At 43.6% G+C, this 16,884-nt stretch overlaps 9 protein-coding genes across 12 annotated transcripts in view; 4 read left to right on the top strand and 5 right to left on the bottom strand.

The window, feature by feature from the left end:
- Nucleotides 1-767: 767 nt before the first annotated feature.
- The window catches only part of LOC132796390 (uncharacterized), a 46,978-nt gene continuing 30,861 nt past the window's right edge, over nucleotides 768-16,884 (top strand). Inside the window, 1 exon segment of the mRNA XM_060807550.1 lies at nucleotides 768-876. The gene's annotated coding sequence lies outside the window, so the exon portion shown is untranslated.
- LOC132796516 (E3 ubiquitin-protein ligase MARCHF5) lies at nucleotides 1,999-3,424 on the top strand. Its single transcript, XM_060807711.1, has one exon. The coding sequence runs from the start codon at nucleotides 2,216-2,218 to the stop codon at nucleotides 3,134-3,136; it is 921 nt and encodes a 306-aa protein (XP_060663694.1). The 5' UTR covers nucleotides 1,999-2,215; the 3' UTR covers nucleotides 3,137-3,424.
- Nucleotides 3,491-4,874, bottom strand: LOC132796515 (uncharacterized). Of its 2 annotated transcripts, none has more exons than XM_060807708.1 (2): nucleotides 4,698-4,874; nucleotides 3,491-4,643 (listed from the first exon to the last, which is right to left on the bottom strand). In XM_060807708.1, the coding sequence occupies exons 1-2, from the start codon at nucleotides 4,820-4,822 to the stop codon at nucleotides 3,602-3,604; spliced, it is 1,167 nt and encodes a 388-aa protein (XP_060663691.1). In that variant the 5' UTR covers nucleotides 4,823-4,874; the 3' UTR covers nucleotides 3,491-3,601. The 2 variants fall into 2 exon arrangements, with proteins under 2 accessions (XP_060663691.1, XP_060663692.1); XM_060807709.1 differs by having other exon boundaries at nucleotides 3,491-4,640.
- Nucleotides 5,730-7,391, bottom strand: LOC132795901 (uncharacterized). The gene is made up of 2 exons (XM_060806846.1): nucleotides 6,389-7,391; nucleotides 5,730-6,317 (listed from the first exon to the last, which is right to left on the bottom strand). Exon 1 carries the CDS (start codon nucleotides 7,136-7,138, stop codon nucleotides 6,413-6,415), a length of 726 nt encoding a protein of 241 aa, XP_060662829.1. The 5' UTR covers nucleotides 7,139-7,391; the 3' UTR covers nucleotides 5,730-6,317; nucleotides 6,389-6,412.
- On the top strand, nucleotides 7,540-9,733 carry LOC132795900 (TNF receptor-associated factor 6). Its single transcript, XM_060806845.1, has one exon. The coding sequence runs from the start codon at nucleotides 7,663-7,665 to the stop codon at nucleotides 9,124-9,126; it is 1,464 nt and encodes a 487-aa protein (XP_060662828.1). The 5' UTR covers nucleotides 7,540-7,662; the 3' UTR covers nucleotides 9,127-9,733.
- LOC132795608 (zinc finger protein interacting with ribonucleoprotein K) lies at nucleotides 9,871-12,000 on the bottom strand. The gene has a single exon (XM_060806405.1). The coding sequence runs from the start codon at nucleotides 11,897-11,899 to the stop codon at nucleotides 10,286-10,288; it is 1,614 nt and encodes a 537-aa protein (XP_060662388.1). The 5' UTR covers nucleotides 11,900-12,000; the 3' UTR covers nucleotides 9,871-10,285.
- LOC132795611 (guanine nucleotide-binding protein subunit beta-5) lies at nucleotides 12,248-14,068 on the top strand. The gene has a single exon (XM_060806407.1). It carries the CDS (start codon nucleotides 12,415-12,417, stop codon nucleotides 13,483-13,485), a length of 1,071 nt encoding a protein of 356 aa, XP_060662390.1. The 5' UTR covers nucleotides 12,248-12,414; the 3' UTR covers nucleotides 13,486-14,068.
- On the bottom strand, nucleotides 14,347-15,931 carry LOC132795609 (zinc finger protein 664). Its single transcript, XM_060806406.1, has 2 exons — nucleotides 15,322-15,931; nucleotides 14,347-15,262 (listed from the first exon to the last, which is right to left on the bottom strand). The coding sequence occupies exons 1-2, from the start codon at nucleotides 15,817-15,819 to the stop codon at nucleotides 14,519-14,521; spliced, it is 1,242 nt and encodes a 413-aa protein (XP_060662389.1). The 5' UTR covers nucleotides 15,820-15,931; the 3' UTR covers nucleotides 14,347-14,518.
- Nucleotides 16,026-16,766, bottom strand: LOC132795612 (zinc finger protein 626-like). Of its 3 annotated transcripts, none has more exons than XM_060806410.1 (2): nucleotides 16,727-16,766; nucleotides 16,026-16,609 (listed from the first exon to the last, which is right to left on the bottom strand). In XM_060806410.1, exons 1-2 carry the CDS (start codon nucleotides 16,745-16,747, stop codon nucleotides 16,160-16,162), a joined length of 471 nt encoding a protein of 156 aa, XP_060662393.1. In that variant the 5' UTR covers nucleotides 16,748-16,766; the 3' UTR covers nucleotides 16,026-16,159. The 3 variants fall into 3 exon arrangements, with proteins under 3 accessions (XP_060662393.1, XP_060662392.1, XP_060662391.1); XM_060806409.1 differs by having other exon boundaries at nucleotides 16,026-16,606; nucleotides 16,670-16,745; XM_060806408.1 differs by having other exon boundaries at nucleotides 16,670-16,744.

The raw sequence follows: 16,884 nt of genomic DNA, 5'->3' as shown, positions 1-16,884 counted from the left end.
TGATTTTTCTCAACACTTCTAGCCTCGCAGTTGAGTTTCAATCATAATATAAAAATTGTTATATATAAAAATTTTGGTTTTTTTTAAGAAATTCCCTACTTCCCAATTCCCTATTAGTTTCGCTCAACTTGAAAATTCTCTGTTACGAGTTTCGCTTTAAGTCCGCCCATTCTTCATTAATATCTATAGCTTGAAACACTTTAAATTCAGCTAAGAAAGTTGATAATAGTTGAAAAACGTTCAATTAGCTTACCTGACGAAATTCGCTGCAGTTTTCACTGGCATTGATAAATTCCCTTTCTCTCTCAGCTTGCCCCCAAACGGCGGCATCTTCAGCGTTTTCGGCCAACTGGCCACAACAAGTGACCAGGTTCAAGAGCATGAGACAAGAATTATTGTTGCGGCCAGTTTGGCCCAATTGATACGAGCTTCGTTATTTTACCGTTGACTTTTAGCAAGTTGCCAAAGTGGAAAAAGTGGAATTGAAAGGCAGCTGGCAGTTGGCAGTGGTCTAGTCTAGCCTGGCATCGTGGACGACGTTGTCGTCGTTGTTACCAACTGGTGGCTGGCTGGCAGCCTGTTGTTGCCTGTTCTGGCTTTCGGGACGGCCAAATGTTCTTCTGCTCTCGAGCTGACAAGTCCAGTGCCCAGCGCCGTCGTTGTTTTCGTTGTCATTGTCGCTATCGCGGTGTCGGTGTCGGTGTCTCCAACGCGAACTTGGCTTAAATTATTATTAATATCATCCATAAGATTTATCAAAGTTCTTTCTTTTTTTGTTCCTTGATTGACTGTTTTGTGTTGTGTTGAATCTGAGTTGTGTATGTGTATGTGTGTTTGCTTATCTAATTATTGCTGGAAATAAATCATATTATTGGGGTAAGTCACGCTCTTGCTTTTACTATCAACTACTTAAGCAACTCACCTTTGGGCCAAGTTCGCCCAAGATGCATCTCCACTTCCATTTGCATTTCAGTTACACTCGCTACGAAATTGGCCTTCGCCTATTTTGTAGTTTGTGGCTTGCAACAAAAAAAAACCTGTTGCCTTGTGCTACATTTCGCTGCGCAGAAAGTAAACCAATAAAATCAGAACACAACTGCTTCTCTCTCTCTCTCTCTCTCTCTCTCTTTCGCTCTCGCTCCTTGATTATCTCTCGCTGTCTCTATCAGGTCGCAAATCTAGGCTGCACTTTAATTCTTTGCAAAACGAGTGCAACTGCACCTTGGGCGATGACTGAAAATAGTAAAAGTTATATAAAGATAACATAGATAACGAATTAATGGTATATTTTGAATGCAATAATAGATGAATATACCAAATATAGTCTTTGATATATTTTCAATATTTTTGCGGTATATTACTTTGGTATATTTTTAAATTAATACCGCATTGTTTTTTGCTTTTATTAAAAATGGGTATCGTATATATCACACTCGTATTATAACTTTGTGCATTCAGGAAATTTATTTAACAGGCAGAAGGAGGCATCTTCGGTATAAATATAAATATATTCCTTATTAGCGTCAACAACCGAGACAATATAGCCATATCCGACTGTCACGCAGATAAAGTTTGACTAAAATCGACAAATCGACAATACAAGAGTAATTCAGAACCTAGAGCTACGACTTTTGATACATACAATAATAACTATAGTTTTTAAGATTCCTGAAATTTGTGAATGTATCAATAAATATAGCCTTTGGTTAATTTTCTCGACTGTAACTATCTTACTTGTTTTCTTTTTATGTACGAGTATGTTGACACCTTCAAAGGTGTAAGCTCTTAGCTTTTCTTTCGCCTACCTCTGTTACCTAAACTAACTTACTACTTTTTAAGTGGCCGCTAAATGAACGGTTGTTAAGCGCATTAAGTGGGAAGGATTTAAACGAAATTTAACGGCTTTTGACTTTATCAAGAACACAATGCTATAGCTTCTCTTTTGTACTGAATGATATATCCCCCAACTCATTTGAAGTAGAGGGTATTTGACGTATAGAAAATATCCCTACATTTTAAATGTAGCTTCGAAAACTTGTAAAATTTAAAAAACTGACAAAATTAATAACCAAAAAAAATTGAACAAAACTTTTGGGCAAAATTCGGGATTGCAGCTCCAAAAGGTTGTCTTTCAAAATTGTTGCTACACAGAAGGAGTCCCTCACTGCCACCGCTCAGTCTCTTTATATTTTACACTCACTGGCTTGTGTGCAATATGCTGCGATCCCGCTGGCATCAATCGGACCATGGCACTGAGGAGCGCATGTGCTGGATATGCTTGAATACGGACGAGGAGCTGCGTGTGCCCAGCACTTGGCTGCAGCCCTGCCTCTGTCGGGGCACCAACAAATGGGTGCACGAGGCATGTCTCAGCCGCTGGATTGACGAGAAGCAACAGCTCAATCCCGATGTGTCCGTTAGTTGCCCCCAATGCCACACTGAATACATTATTGTGATGCCACCGATTTGCCGATTCGATGCAATACTCGAACGTGTTGAGAAGACTTACGGTTTGCTGTGTCCAAGCGTCTTGATGGGCATGCTGGCCACGGTATTCTACATAGCCACATTGTCGTATGGTGCGCTGACAATGCATCAGATTGCTGGCTATGAGCGCAGTTTGCAGCTGATGAAGGATGATCCGACATTACTGATGATTGTGTTGCCATCGGTGCCGGCGGGATTGTTGCTTCTGCGTCGCCTCGATTGGGACAGTTGGCTGGTGCGTTGGCTGCGACGGCGACAGCGTCAGCCAATGGCACGCGAGCATTTGGATGAGCATGGCGAACCATTGCCGGGTGCTCCGCTGGACGATGAGTATTTCGATGGCATGGAACCCATTGACGACGGCGATATGCTGCAAGGCGGCACACTGAACACCGAAAATATTGAACGTGCTACCTGCCGCTTTTGCACCATACTCAGCTTGCCCACATTTTCGGTGCTCATTGGACAGACGCTTTACAGTAATTTAAACAGCAGAATGCTGAGCATACTGCTGGGCGCCATTACGTTTGAGGTTGTGAAGGGTTTGATTTGGGTTTATATGCGGCAATGTAAATATTATCGGCGGCGTTATCGCAGCGTGTTGAACTACACGGCTGAGAATGTAGAGCTCAGCGGCAGATCCATTTAATTTTAAATTCCAAAGTACACAAATAAAAATTTCACTTCAAATATAAGCTTGCCAAGTAACTGGAGCCCACAAATTCAAAAATGTCCACACAGTTGCGGGATTTGATCGTTTATCGATAGCAGCTGTAACTGTTAAATGTAACTGTAACTGCATGGCTATCGAAATCATTTTATTCAAAATATTATTTCACTGAAATTCAATTTTGATTATGAGGGACGCATTGCATTTGTTATACTTATTTGGAATGTACACAAATAAAATTGTTATTCAAATAACTAATAAATTTATCACACATGTGAAATGGTCACACTTGTTGCGCGACTTGATCACCTAATCGATAACAACTGCATCAACGATAAGCTATTTTTGCACGCGTTTGTAACGAAACTCTTTTATTCAAATTGTCATTTCAAAAGATTGCACTAAAATGTAATATTTTGTATTAAAATGAGCGCTGCTGTCGCTCTAGCAAATGTCCCATGCGCGCCAGGAGCCAAGCAAAAAAGACGAAATATCCAGCGGCTGCCGCAGCCCCCCGCGATATCTTTGAGCACTGCAATGTGGCTTAAACTGTCTCTTGAAACTGGCGCCTAAGGGTGGCTGTCCAGTTGGAGGATTCAATTGGCGACTGGATGTAGCTTGCAAGTCGAGCAGCGGTTCATTGTGCTCCGTAAAGATTAGCAAATACTGTACAAGCAAGCACGACGTGTCCTCGATGATCAGCTCATTGTGGTGATTCAACAGCTGCTGTCGCGAAGACAACCTATCCAAGAGCAGCTCACAGATCAGCACACAACGTGGTGCACGTCCAAAGCACGAACATGACCAGCAATTCTCTGGCAATGGCAACGACGTGACCGTGCACTGAGCCAACGCGGCATCCACGCGATCATAGAGACGCAATGGACCCGCCCAATTGTTGTCCATGCGTCCCATGATTAGCAGGCGATAGAGCAGCTGCAATGGGCAACCAAAACACACGTAACGACGACGACAGTTGCTGGCTTTTTTGACTGTGTGCTGTTTATCCTTGTAGGTAACACTCAACACCTCTCGAGGACGAATCGACGGGGAATGCTGCAAGCGCAGATCCCTGCACAAACCAGCAAAGCGACGGACTTTGTAGCGTCTCAAAATGGGATTCGACTGTGCGATGAGCACCCAATGCAACAGATGTATGTGACCAGCGCTTATGTGTGTGCTTCTCGACGTCGACCTCTGCAAATCCTTGAGCATTTGACGGCAAGTGGGCCACATGGCAACAATGCGACGCAATCGCTCAATGTCGTAGAAGGATTCGCCCATGAAGAGCGGCGGAATGGGCACCAAAGTGCTACGATATCCTTCGCTATTGGCAGCCGCTGCAAATATCAAAAGTTTCGCATCGCAGACACAGCTTTGGGAGTCGAGCATGTTGCACAACTGAGCGATATGCTGATAGGTGTCAATACCTAAATGCATTCGACTTTTTTGGGGTCGCAATGTGAGATTACTTGGTGTTACGCTGCTGTGGATCAAGATATGATATATAATACTAGGATTAATTTATGTATGGCTCTACTCTGAATCCTCTTGCGAGACATCTTCAATGTCGACAGCACTGTCCAAGAATATCCTTGGTATCTCTCTTTTTGCGACCACATCTGCAGAATGTTCCATAATTTTACGTAAAAAAAATAAACACATAAAATACAAGCGAAAATTTATTGTTGAAAATGTGCTATAAAAACAAAAACAAGTATGATGACAGACAGTTCCAGGTTTTGATAGTGCTTTCTCGCCCTTTAGACTCGACTATTAATAGGCAAGCAGCAAGCAATAACACAAAACTAACGTCACAAGTCTATCGCATTACAATAAGCTCAGGTTATCAGTGGAAGTATAGTATTGCATTACACATAGTCATATCAGGAAGTATCTGGAAAGTAGAGCAAACCACAGACACGCCCTCGTTTTACATTTGAACATGCAAATTGCGCGCGTTTCAATCTGTCAGGACTAATCGCAAGTGTTGTTGATCGACAATCGATAGGCATCGATCAACCCTGTGACGCAGGAGGATGTTATTGCCATTTTTTGCAGGCGCGCCTGGAAAGTTCCACCATAATTATGACGCACCTTTTTTTGCACAACTTTGAAAGCAATAAACAACGCTTAAAGTAAATACAAAATATTATAAAATACCCATGTTGTTGTTAGCAACAATAAATTGGAAAAATGCGTCTTGGTTTGATGGCAAAGCCAAAGGGTCATCAGCAAATAGCTGCGTCAATGTGACGGAAAACTGAGACAAGCCACACGTCAATTAATTAAACATTGTCCGAATAAGTACACCTACATACACACACATTCATATATATGAATATGCATGTGCATGTGTGGTTCCGAGAACATGAACGATTCCTGATAACGATGTTCGAGTGAGCGAGAGAGACAGCAAAGGAGGGAGGGGCAAAGTACAAAATGCCAAAGTTTTACTTTTAATTAATGAGAGACAGCAACATTTAATATAATCACTTTCGTTTAATAGATTCCTTTTGAAAATTTTCAATTGATACGCTACACAATTAATAGACTACATATTTTGTACATATATGTGTATGTATGTGTGTATGTATTTATTGCTATAAAGCATATAATTTCGATCAAGGCAATTGCCTTAACAATACTCTTAATTCATAAATAAAAACGACCTTGAAGCGTGTCACAATTCCGGCTTCTGGTCTTGATTCTGGTTCCGGGTACGAAATCCAAATCTTCCTTGTAGCCTAACTAGGGGGTAAATTTGGTTACAATTTGTTCGTTATTTTGCATTTTTCATTTTTGCTTTCTTGTTCAAACTAACGATTAGCTAAAAACTATTTAAAACTTTGTTTTACAGGCAGTAAATATTGTGTTTAAAACTACTACAGTATGACTAAAACTACAAACTAAACTGCAATATGCATTATAATAGCACTTTTAAGTATTTGTTTAGGAATATATAAGTACACAACGACTTAATACATATTCGAGTGTGTCCGTGTGTTTTGTGAGTGTATGTGTTCTTTGTTAAGTACTCTTATTAAGTACGAGATTAAGTTTCAAACTTAAGGCAAAGGAAATCCATTTTCTTGCTACAATATAGTGTGTGTATTTCTTTTGAAAACAGTTGCCTGGTGATAATTCATAATATGCGGTGCTGCAAAAATACCAACCAACAATGTCAGTAAACGTATATAACTAGTATATTATATATACTGCTGGCATTACCTGCTCAACATGTTGTGTGTGTATTTAAAACTTGAGATTGTCCTTGAGGTAGGCTTTCTTACGCTCAAAACCCTTGATACAATCATCAGGATCGCTGCCGCGCTGCGTGCACACATACTCCGTTTTGAGTACGAAACATTGCGTCTGCACCATGTTGAAAAACAGTTTGCCAATCGTATTGGCATCCTCGTCGTGCGCCATTTTCAAACAGGTGCGAAAACGTCGATCACACTTGCAGTGCGACAGTGTGTAGGGTCGATAATTGAAGAGTTCGTATCGAGTGGAGAGCGCAGGTATGAATTTTTGGCAGTGATCGTGTGTGCGACAGCATTTATCGGCCATCGATGCGCCGCCCAATTGATTGTAGGTACCATTGGCCAAATTACCCTTGCCGCACCAGCGTGTATTTGGCGCAATGAACCAATCGGATACCTGACGTCGTCGTCGCGTTGCAGGTGGCGCTGCCGCGGCTGCATCGCTTTCGTCATCAATGTCATCAGCAACATACGATTCATGACGTGGTTGATGCACTACACCTCCGCTGCCCCCGCCGTTGTTATTATTGTTGTTGTTACTGCTGCTGCTACTGCTGCGGCCAACATTTGTTGTTGCACCGTTGGTGGCTGCGGCAGCTGCGACATTGGCGGGCAATGGCAATTGTTTAGCAACGCATAGCTGCCAGGCGAAAATAATTAGGCACAACACATAAATGCAATTGCAGTTGAGTCCGCCGCCGCTTAAGAAAGCCATTAATATATGTGTATGTATGTAACGCTTTTTCCTCTAATCGACGATATGTGCCGTTTTTCATTCAGCTTCGTGGAAATTCGTTTGCTATTTGTAAGGTTTCGCGTTCGTCACGATTGCCACCACACAAGTGTCGTACAGACCGCGAGCCGCTGGCGCTTTTATATACGGTCAAACACTCACACACGTTGCCCGTTGCCGTTCGACTACCGATTACGATTCGCGCACCAAGCGCAAATAAACATGCGTATGGATGAATGTGTGTGCAGGTGCATTTTGGCTTATCTTGGTCTGAGCGAAAAGTGTTGAACAGCTCACGAATCAGATGTTTTTCAATGCGTACAGCGCCATCTGTCGCCGTATGCTGACAACCGTGCATTACTCATCAGCTGTTCAGGTAGAGTTTTGCAACACTGCACACACACTCACCGCACACACAGCATCAATATTTTTGTGGATTCATCTCACACAAAAAGTTGTTTTTTGTTGCAAATTTTAGGCGAATACTTGTTGTTTATTTTGCTGCCATGCAGCGCACAACACAAGAACAGAAGCACTTGAAGTTGCAACAGCAGCAACAACACGCCGAGCAGCAGCATCATCATCACCATCATCATCACCAGCAACAGCAGCAGCACCAGCAACAACAGCAGCACAATAGCAATAATAGCAACAATAGCAATGGTATTCGCATCGCTGGCAGCAACAATACAACGACCACGCCCACAACAACAACCAGTGGCGCCCATGGAATAACACCACCGCGCACGCTGGCATTGAATCAAAATTATGCTGCCTCTGACACATCAGGTGAACATGAAGGCGACACCGATTATCCGGACTCACGTTATGAGTGCGCCATTTGCATCGATTGGCTCAATGAGCCGGTGCTGACATCGTGCGGCCATCGGTTCTGCAAGAGCTGCCTCAGCGATTGGCTAGAGAATCACAATCAATGTTGTCCACTGGACAACAAACAACTCTCCACGGACCAGGACATCTTCCCCGACAATTATACGCGTCGTGAGATCGAGCAACTGAAGCACAAATGCCCAAATTCCCCGCACGGCTGTGCGGTCATCGCCTCACCCATTGAGCTGCATCGCCACTTGCCCACTTGTCCATATCGACGCCAGCAGCAGCAGCAGCCGCTGGAGGAGAAATGCCCGTTTGCTAGCATCAAGTGCGACTTTGTGGGACGACCGGAGACAAATCAGCTGGAGGAGCATCTGAAGACCGATATGCCATTGCACATGCAACTCATGTTGCAGGCATTCCAGCAAACTGCGATTGCCAGCTGGCAGCCGCACAAACCATCGTCCAGCCTGGAGAATGGACACAAGCATGATGCGGCTGCGGCTGCTGCTGCCGGACAATTGCCGCCGCCGCCGCAATATGCGAACAACGGTGTGGACGAGCAGATTGTGCAGACAATGTATCAGCGCATTGTGGTGCTGGAGCAGCGCACACGGGAGCAGGAGACACGCATCGAGAATCTGCAGAAGCAGCTGCGACATCAGCAATCCCAAGTGGATGCACGCTACAGCAATGGCACCATTGTGTGGCAGCTGGAGCAGCTGAGTGCTCTCGTCGAACGTTTGCGCGCCAATGCCAACAATCAGGTGTATTCACACGAATGCTATACGTCGCCATATGGCTACAAGTTTTGTGCCCGGCTCAACATACAGCCGAGTAAGCCGCAGGTGTTGAGTTTGCATGTGCATCTGATGCAATCGGAGAATGATTTCCATTTGGATTGGCCATTCAAGGGACGGATTAAGCTGTGCATGGTGCATCCGGCGGATGCGAATCTATCGCAACACGACACAATCATGACCAAGCCGAAGATACGCGCATTCCATCAGCCGCACGAAGCGATTAGCACTCGAGGATTTGGATTCTTGGAGTATGCCAACATATCGAACATTATGCACTTGGGCTTCTGTGCCGACGATCGATTGCTCATCAAGATCGAGATCAACATTGTCTAACCGCAACAACAGTAATAATATTAATAGTTGTAGTAGTAGTAGGCGCATATATATTATATTTGTATATTTTATAGTACATCTAGAATTAGAAAAAATTCAAAAGATACGAGAGAGAGAGAGAGAGAGAGAGAATGAGGAAAAGAACGTAATTAGTCACTAAACCACATCACAGCCAAGCAATTTTTATATAGTATACAGATATACACACATGATATATACAGCGATCTATTACAACGATTACAATTCGAATCAGGCAATTTTTGGAATATATTTACAAGCGCTTCACTCTCCTCAATTCCATTACAAATTGGCTATACTCAATTTATGTCTAGAATACTATTATATAATATTAATCTACTATCATTCCGTCGTATATCCTGTGTCCTAGTCTCATAATGTACTTAACATTCCAACACACACACACACGCAAAAACTTCCATTTTGTTGTATTTCCTTTTTTTTTTTATTGTTTTAAGCTTATTTTTTGGTTTTATTATTGTAACTGTGAAGCAGTATCATATATATATACATATATAGAAATAATTATACATACGTATTTGTAGCATAGCGAGCGCCGCACAAAAATTGAATAAAGGACACTTTTGTACCGACATCTGATTCTTCTTTCGATTCCATGCTAAAAACAAGAGCTTGTCAAGCACATGAAAGCTCTGTTTCAGTTATTTGCAAAGCTTTTTCTTTTATGAATTTGATATAGAAAAAAGGGCATTTAGTAGATTTCCTGTTCAAGAACGACGAATTTATTTGACAACACAGAAAAGTATATTCACATTACAGAATATTAAAAAAACAATTCTTTCTTGGCAGATAGATTTCAATACAATTGGAAGCCTTTGAGCTTAATACATATCTACATTATCTATCAAATAAATGAACTTATACTTTAGACGAATAAGATGCATATGAATCTAGTTAAATAGTAAATTAATTTGAAAGCTGCTTAAGCTTACAAAGTATATACACAATTTGAGCATTCAAATGAAATTAAAACCTTAGCATTAAATGGATCTTAAATATCTTAGAATTATAAGAGTTTAGGTCTAAAGGTGCTTATCACATTTAATCCTAATTGTCTTGAACTTGAAATTAGCACTAGGATTAATCTGATTTATGATTTGGCTTATTTTCTAATGGAAGCTCAGGCGACATGCCAGCTGCCTGCAGCCGAGACTGTGACGACTTCCACATGCTCCTGCTGGATTAGCTCGATGGTGACGGCCTCCTGCAGCACCTCCTCATCATTCTCTCCCTCCTCCTCTTCCTGCTGCAGCACCTCCTCCACAATGTCGTCTTCCTCCTCCACCAATTCCTCCACCACTTCAATCGGTGTTAAAAGCGCTGCAGACTTGCCTTTAACACGCGCCTTGGCCGTTTCATGGGTGCGCATGTGTGCGTTGAGGCCACCAGATTGGGCAAACGATTTGTTGCACAGCTTGCAGGAATATTTGCGCTGCTCCGAGTGCAGCAATTTGTGCACACGCAACGCCTTCTTTCGTTGAAACGTTGAACCGCATACATCGCACACAAACGGCCGCAGATTCGTATGCGAAACGGCATGAACATTGAGATCGTGGTAACTGTAGAACGACTTGTCGCACACCTCACACTTCGCTGGCCTCTCGCCGGTGTGGCGACGCATGTGGGCGGTGAGGACGCCACGATCGCGACACGGTCGCCCGCATATCTCACAGATGCAGGGCATGCGACCGGTGTGACAAATGTTATGCGATGTCAGCTCTTTTTGTGTGTAGAATGTGGCCTCACATTTCGGCTCTTGGCATTTGTATGGCTTAATTCCGCTGTGCCGTTGGCGATGACGCATCATATTACCCGATTGCGTGAATGGTTTGCCGCAGATATCGCAAAAGATGCCCGTGTGCTTCCAGCGATGACCGCGCAAATCACGTTCGGTGCGAAACGTTTGATTGCAACCGCTTTCAGCGCATTTGTAAACCTTGGCGGGACCCTTGCGTGACTTTGTGCGGCTGCTCGCACTATTGTTGCTGCTGCTAATGCAGGCAACTGGATCAGCTGTAGGTTCCGGCGTCGCCGCCTCCAAAGTCATGATGTGCTTGTTTCTGGGCCTGCGTTCGTTGTGTTTACTGCGCTTGTGACTTTGCAGACTGCGCTTCGTGTTGTAGGCGCGTTCACATAGATCGCACTGGAAGAGCATATCTCGTGTGTCATCCAGCTCTGGCTCCTTATCCTCTTGCTGCTGCTCCACCTCTTCGTTCTTGTCTTCCTCGTGCTGTTCTTTCAACTCCGATTCTTCCTCCTCATTATTGTACTGCAGTTGCGGCCCATCATCCTCATCGATTATTGTCCACGGCTCTAGCTCTGTCGTGCTCTTCAATGTTGTGGCACGTCTCCGTAATTGACGTCGAGTCGCAATTGTGTCACACTCGACCGCTGTATGTTGTTGGTCTAGCAGCGCTATTTGCGCCAAATCCACTTGCAACTGCCCTGCATTGGATGCAATTGGATCATCCTCGGATTTGAGTGTTAGTACTTCTACTTCGACTTCCACTGGTTCCACATCCAAGTGGTCTTCATCCAGCTTGCAGTCGTCGACTTCGGTTTGGGGCAAATGCTGCTGGCGAAAGTGTTCGGGGAAGACATCGTATGGCACTCGTTGAGCGCAGAGCGCACAACAGACATCGTAGTGTTTGGGACCCACGCACAGCACGTCGCCACAGCGGAAATTGAAATTGCTGCTGCTGGTGATATCTGTTGGTCGCTCCAGTTTAATCATACTGCTGGCGGTAGTTTAATGCCGGAATTATGTCCATTTAGATTTGGCGTCGCCTAAAACAAAACCGCCGTTGCACCAAACACTTCACAGCTGTCTAGCGATAACACGATAACGCGATAACACTTATCGCTGTTTAGCAAACTATTCAAATCATTTGTTAATTGTGTAATTCAGCTTAGTGTGTTTGCTTATATATACATATACACAAAAATGGAACACAACCGTTAACCACAAAATAAATGTGTTTATTAACTTTTTGAAATGCCGATAAAAAACTATGAACTTATCGCACATCGTTCAGCTGATCAGTATTGTTTATTGACCAGTGTTGTGCAGAAAAACACTTAATGTCGCATTGCACACACTGGCCGCAGCCGCCCGTTGTGTATTCGGTGTATACACTTTTTTCTAACTTCATTGATTTTTCGCCCCCGCTTTTAACACACACATTACGGCACTCCTGACCAAAAACGACAACAACCAGTGTAAAACAGCTTAATTGAAGTGAGCAGAAAATGTCGGAGAGCGCGGTGCCAGCGAGCAATGCGAACGCCAGTGAGAAAATGGCCAGTTTGCTGAAGGAGGCGGAAAATTTGAAAAGCAAACTGGAAGAGGAGCGCCAAAAGCTGAACGATGTCAATCTATCAAATGTCGCCGAACGCTTGGAGCAAATCGCCTATGTGAACATTAAGCCACGCAAGGTGCTCAAAGGCCATCAGGCGAAAGTTCTGTGCACCGACTGGAGTCCCGATAAACGTCACATAATCTCATCATCGCAGGACGGACGTTTGATCATCTGGGATGCATTCACAACCAATAAAGAGCACGCGGTGACCATGCCAACCACATGGATTATGGCCTGCGCATATGCGCCATCTGGGAATTTTGTCGCTTGCGGCGGTCTCGACAACAAAGTCACCGTTTATCCCATCACATCCGATGAGGAAATGGCAGCCAAGAAACGCACTGTGGGCACACACACCAGCTACATGTCATGCTGCATTTATCCGAACTCGGATCAGCAGATACTCACCGGCAGTGGCGATTCCACCTGCGCTTTGTGGGACGTTGAGTCCGGACAGTTGTTGCAGAGCTTTCACGGACATTCCGGGGATGTGATGGCCATTGATTTGGCACCCAATGAGACGGGCAACACCTTTGTGTCCGGCAGTTGTGATCGCATGGCCTTCATCTGGGACATGCGCTCCGGTCATGTGGTGCAATCGTTTGAGGGTCATCAGTCGGATGTGAATAGCGTCAAGTTTCATCCATGTGGCGATGCCATCGCCACCGGTTCCGATGACAGCAGCTGTCGTTTGTATGACATGCGAGCGGATCGTGAGGTTGCCGTCTTTGCCAAGGAGAGCATCATCTTTGGCGTCAATTCGGTGGACTTTTCGGTTAGTGGACGTTTGCTCTTCGCTGGCTATAACGATTATACGGTTAATTTGTGGGACACATTGAAGTCGGAGCGCGTCTGCCTGTTGTATGGCCATGAGAATAAGGTGTCGTGTGTGCAAGTCTCACCCGATGGCACAGCGCTCTCCACCGGCAGCTGGGATTATACCATACGCGTCTGGGCTTAAGCTCGCTATCCCAAATCCTGCAATATTGCATCCTGCATTCTCCAAAAGATACCAAAGATGAATACGAATTGTAATTGTAAATGTGTGAAACTGGATTGGAGGATGTATGTTAAACATTTCCACCTACCTACTGAGCTGTTTTCCGTGCCCTGGCAGAGAGATTTGAAACTCTTTTCGTCCGTCTGGTTTTGAAAGTGATTAACAGTTTATTTTTGAAGCAATCAACTGCATTGAATCTCGCACAACTTTACAGCTTTCTTCTCTACTTGAATCGATGGCTGCATTAAATCTGCTGCCAAGGTATTTGAAGTCTTCGGCTTGCCGTTGACAGTTTTTTCAGTCATTCTTTGCTCTCTATTTTATTTTGTTAGTAAATATTTTTTTGTTGTTTTGTTTTACGCGTAATAACGCAATTTATTACGCCAACGATACTATGATGTACTTTAAGTATTAGAAAAAAGGCAAATATGCACGCAACCCAAACCAAATAATATTACAATAATAATACAGAGCTCGTGTACTATATAAACTTATTATGCGCCTAGTTGTAAGTTCCTGTTTGAAATAAATGTTGAAACGAATCAAAAACAAACATGTTCTTTAAATCAGTGCTTAAGTTTTTTTCCAAGTTAAAATGCTAATTTGGAATTTTAATAAGATAATCGAGAAACAAATTGAAAATTTTCTAGCAAAATTTCAGTTTGAAATTACGCCTTAACATTTTGAGAATCACAGAGAGGAATCTATTTTTAAATTTTCAAATTCACCGCACCCTTCTCGGCGATTCTCAAAACGTTTACTTCGCAACCATACATTTTAAATTTCTAGCTGAAGCTCCCTATTTAATATTGACGCCCAAAAGTTAGTTGTTTCTTAACAAAAATGTTTAATTACAATTTCGATTAGATCTAATGACAATGGACATAATACATAACAACGGTGAAAAGCACAAAATGAAGTGTGTTTTGATTAATATTCAGTATTCAGATTCGAGGTCGCCTGGTAGCCATTACTTCCCAACCTTAATGGCTAGTTAATAGGGCGTCAACGATGTTACCGCTGCCTCGGCGGCAATGCCACTCACGGCCTGCGCCTTGTGTCCACGCATGTGAGCCGAGAGTCCCGCTGCCTGGGCATAAGCATTGCCGCAGATCTTGCACTTGAACTTCTTGATGCCCAAATGCAGATGCTTGTGATGATACAATGCCTTGGGGCGTGAGAAGGCTGCTTCGCATTTGTCGCACTTATACGGACGCTCTGTGGAGTGCATGGCCTGATGTTCGTTCAGCAGCGATTTGGAGGCAAAGCAGCGGGAACAAGTCTGGCACTTGAAGGGTTTCTCGCCTGTATGCGTCCGTCGATGGACAATCAAAGCATCGCGATACCGCGATCGATAGCCACACAGTTCACACACATAGTTGCGATCGGTGTTGTGGACACGCCGATGCGACGTCAAGTTGTGTTGACTGTTAAAGGATTTGCCACAGTTATCAACCTCGCATTTGTACTGACGTAATCCCGAATGTGCCTGCAAATGACGCATTAGTGTCCTGGAGCTTTTGTATACTTTGTCGCAGAGATGGCAGTTGAATTGTGTGTGGAGCTTGCGACGATGTGTCTGCAGGGCACGCTCCACATCGAAGGTGGCCTCACAGTCGTCGCACTTGAAGCCCTTAGGATGCGGATGACTCATCTTCAAGTGGATATTCAAATACTTTAGTGTGGTGTATTTGCCGGCACAATGCTCGCACTTGTACTCCTTGGGCTGGCGTTGTCGCTGCAGTAAATTTATGTATCAGTTAGAAGCAAATCGGAATACAACAATCGCGCACTCACCTTGAATACCGTTTGGTCTTCCAAATCACTTTCAGCTGCGGCTTCCGCATCGCTGCCATCCTGATCGGCTGCTGGGTCCAATTCACTGTCGCTCTGCGAGATGTGGTCCTCCTCTATTTTAACCTCATTAAATTCACAAATGCGCGATGCAGTCTCAACTACATCATCTTTATAATCAACATCTTCCTCATCCTCTTCCTGCTCCAGTAGTTGCTCGTCCTCTGAAGGCTCTTCTGTTCCTAAGATGGCAGAAGTCTGCTGGTTGGCAATGATGGAATGTGTGCGTGGTTTGCCGTGTTCGTCGAAATGCACGTTGCGTATGTGCATCGAGAAATCGTCGAAACCAAAATGCTTCATCTCGCAGAGACAACAAACCAATTGGAAGCTGAAATAGTCTTCATTATCGCTCTCATAGAATATTTCGCCACATTTGGGAAGCAGCTGCTGTTTGGCATGCAGCCGCGAAAAGTCCACATTGATTAGACACTGCTTTAACATGGTGCGTTCAATTTTAATTCACACAACCACAACACAATTCCCGCTGCCATACAAAACACAAAATATAAACAATACAAGGGCCAATGTCAACACAACATATCGATAACGCCAGTTCGATAGACAGCACAGAAGCACTGACGATAAGTGTTGATTGAACTTTCGCTAGTATTCGCAAAAATAAAGGTTAATTGATTATACATTGCTCTTATGTGCTGTTTTTGCCTTTTATTTAAAAATGTATTGCTGCTATAAAAATGTCTAAATTGAAACGAAGCAAACAACTGCAAAGTGCCGTTCGATAGACATAGCAGTCTAGTGTTGTTAAACGTGAGTGGGCGCGCTAATTCGAAACATTCGGTTTGCTTTTGGCGGTTACTCGCTCGTTTTGCTGACGATGCCAACGCTTGTGCTGCGCATATCCTGCAGCCTGTGCATAGGACTTGTCGCACATTGTGCATTTATATAGCTTAACTGCCGCATGCAGAGACCTATGATGATACAGAGAGCGTGCACTCAGAAAACCTACATTGCACACCTGACACATGTATCGACAACGTCGTTGATTCGCATCCACATGCCGCTCCTTATGTGTGGTCAATTGATATTGCGCCACAAAACTGGCGTTACAAGTGGTGCAACAAAAGGGCTTCTCTCCTGTATGGCGACGCTTATGTATTCGCAAATTTCCACGTATGCTTGTCCTGTAGCCACAATATTCGCACATATGACGCAGAAAGGAATCCTTCGAGATGTCTTCTTGTTGCTGCTTGGACTCTGAGCCACATTTCTGCTGCAAATTGTAGTGCAATTTGTGGAAAATTTTAGTATGCTAGTCATGCAATGCGCTTACGAATGCTTCGCTTTCCATTGTCACCGTGTGTATGCTAAATTTAATCATTGGCATTACATTAAATGGTTGATTTGGCATTTGGTGAGCGATTAATTGTTGTCACAATGCAACGGCTAAAATTAAACGATTATTTGCCCCACAAATGCCCCCTACTTAATTCGATTGTTATCGATTATCGATTAGTCAAGCGATAACATACTAATGCATCAGTTTAA

The sequence above is a fragment of the Drosophila nasuta genome, chromosome X (assembly GCF_023558535.2).
Source record: "Drosophila nasuta strain 15112-1781.00 chromosome X, ASM2355853v1, whole genome shotgun sequence".
NCBI lineage: Eukaryota > Metazoa > Arthropoda > Insecta > Diptera > Drosophilidae > Drosophila > Drosophila nasuta.
Note: the sequence above shows the minus strand (reverse complement) of the source record. Positions and strands in the feature narration are given on the sequence as shown.

Excerpts from the sequence above, each read along its gene's own strand:
- LOC132796515 (XM_060807708.1), bottom strand. The coding sequence starts at position 4,822 with ATGTGTTTATTTTTTTTACGTAAAATTATGGAACATTCTGCAGATGTG. Across the intron at positions 4,644-4,697 it reads GTCTCGCAAGAGGATTCAGA|CAGCGTAACACCAAGTAATC; the intron begins GTAGAGCCATAC and ends CTTGATCCACAG.
- LOC132795611 (XM_060806407.1), top strand. The coding sequence starts at position 12,415 with ATGTCGGAGAGCGCGGTGCCAGCGAGCAATGCGAACGCCAGTGAGAAA.
- LOC132795901 (XM_060806846.1), bottom strand. The coding sequence starts at position 7,138 with ATGGCTTTCTTAAGCGGCGGCGGACTCAACTGCAATTGCATTTATGTG.
- LOC132795612 (XM_060806408.1), bottom strand. The coding sequence starts at position 16,723 with ATGCCAATGATTAAATTTAGCATACACACGGTGACAATGGAAAGCGAA. Across the intron at positions 16,610-16,669 it reads CAATGGAAAGCGAAGCATTC|CAGAAATGTGGCTCAGAGTC; the intron begins GTAAGCGCATTG and ends TACAATTTGCAG.
- LOC132795609 (XM_060806406.1), bottom strand. The coding sequence starts at position 15,819 with ATGTTAAAGCAGTGTCTAATCAATGTGGACTTTTCGCGGCTGCATGCC. Across the intron at positions 15,263-15,321 it reads AAGACCAAACGGTATTCAAG|CGACAACGCCAGCCCAAGGA; the intron begins GTGAGTGCGCGA and ends AATTTACTGCAG.
- LOC132796516 (XM_060807711.1), top strand. The coding sequence starts at position 2,216 with ATGCTGCGATCCCGCTGGCATCAATCGGACCATGGCACTGAGGAGCGC.
- LOC132795900 (XM_060806845.1), top strand. The coding sequence starts at position 7,663 with ATGCAGCGCACAACACAAGAACAGAAGCACTTGAAGTTGCAACAGCAG.
- LOC132795608 (XM_060806405.1), bottom strand. The coding sequence starts at position 11,899 with ATGATTAAACTGGAGCGACCAACAGATATCACCAGCAGCAGCAATTTC.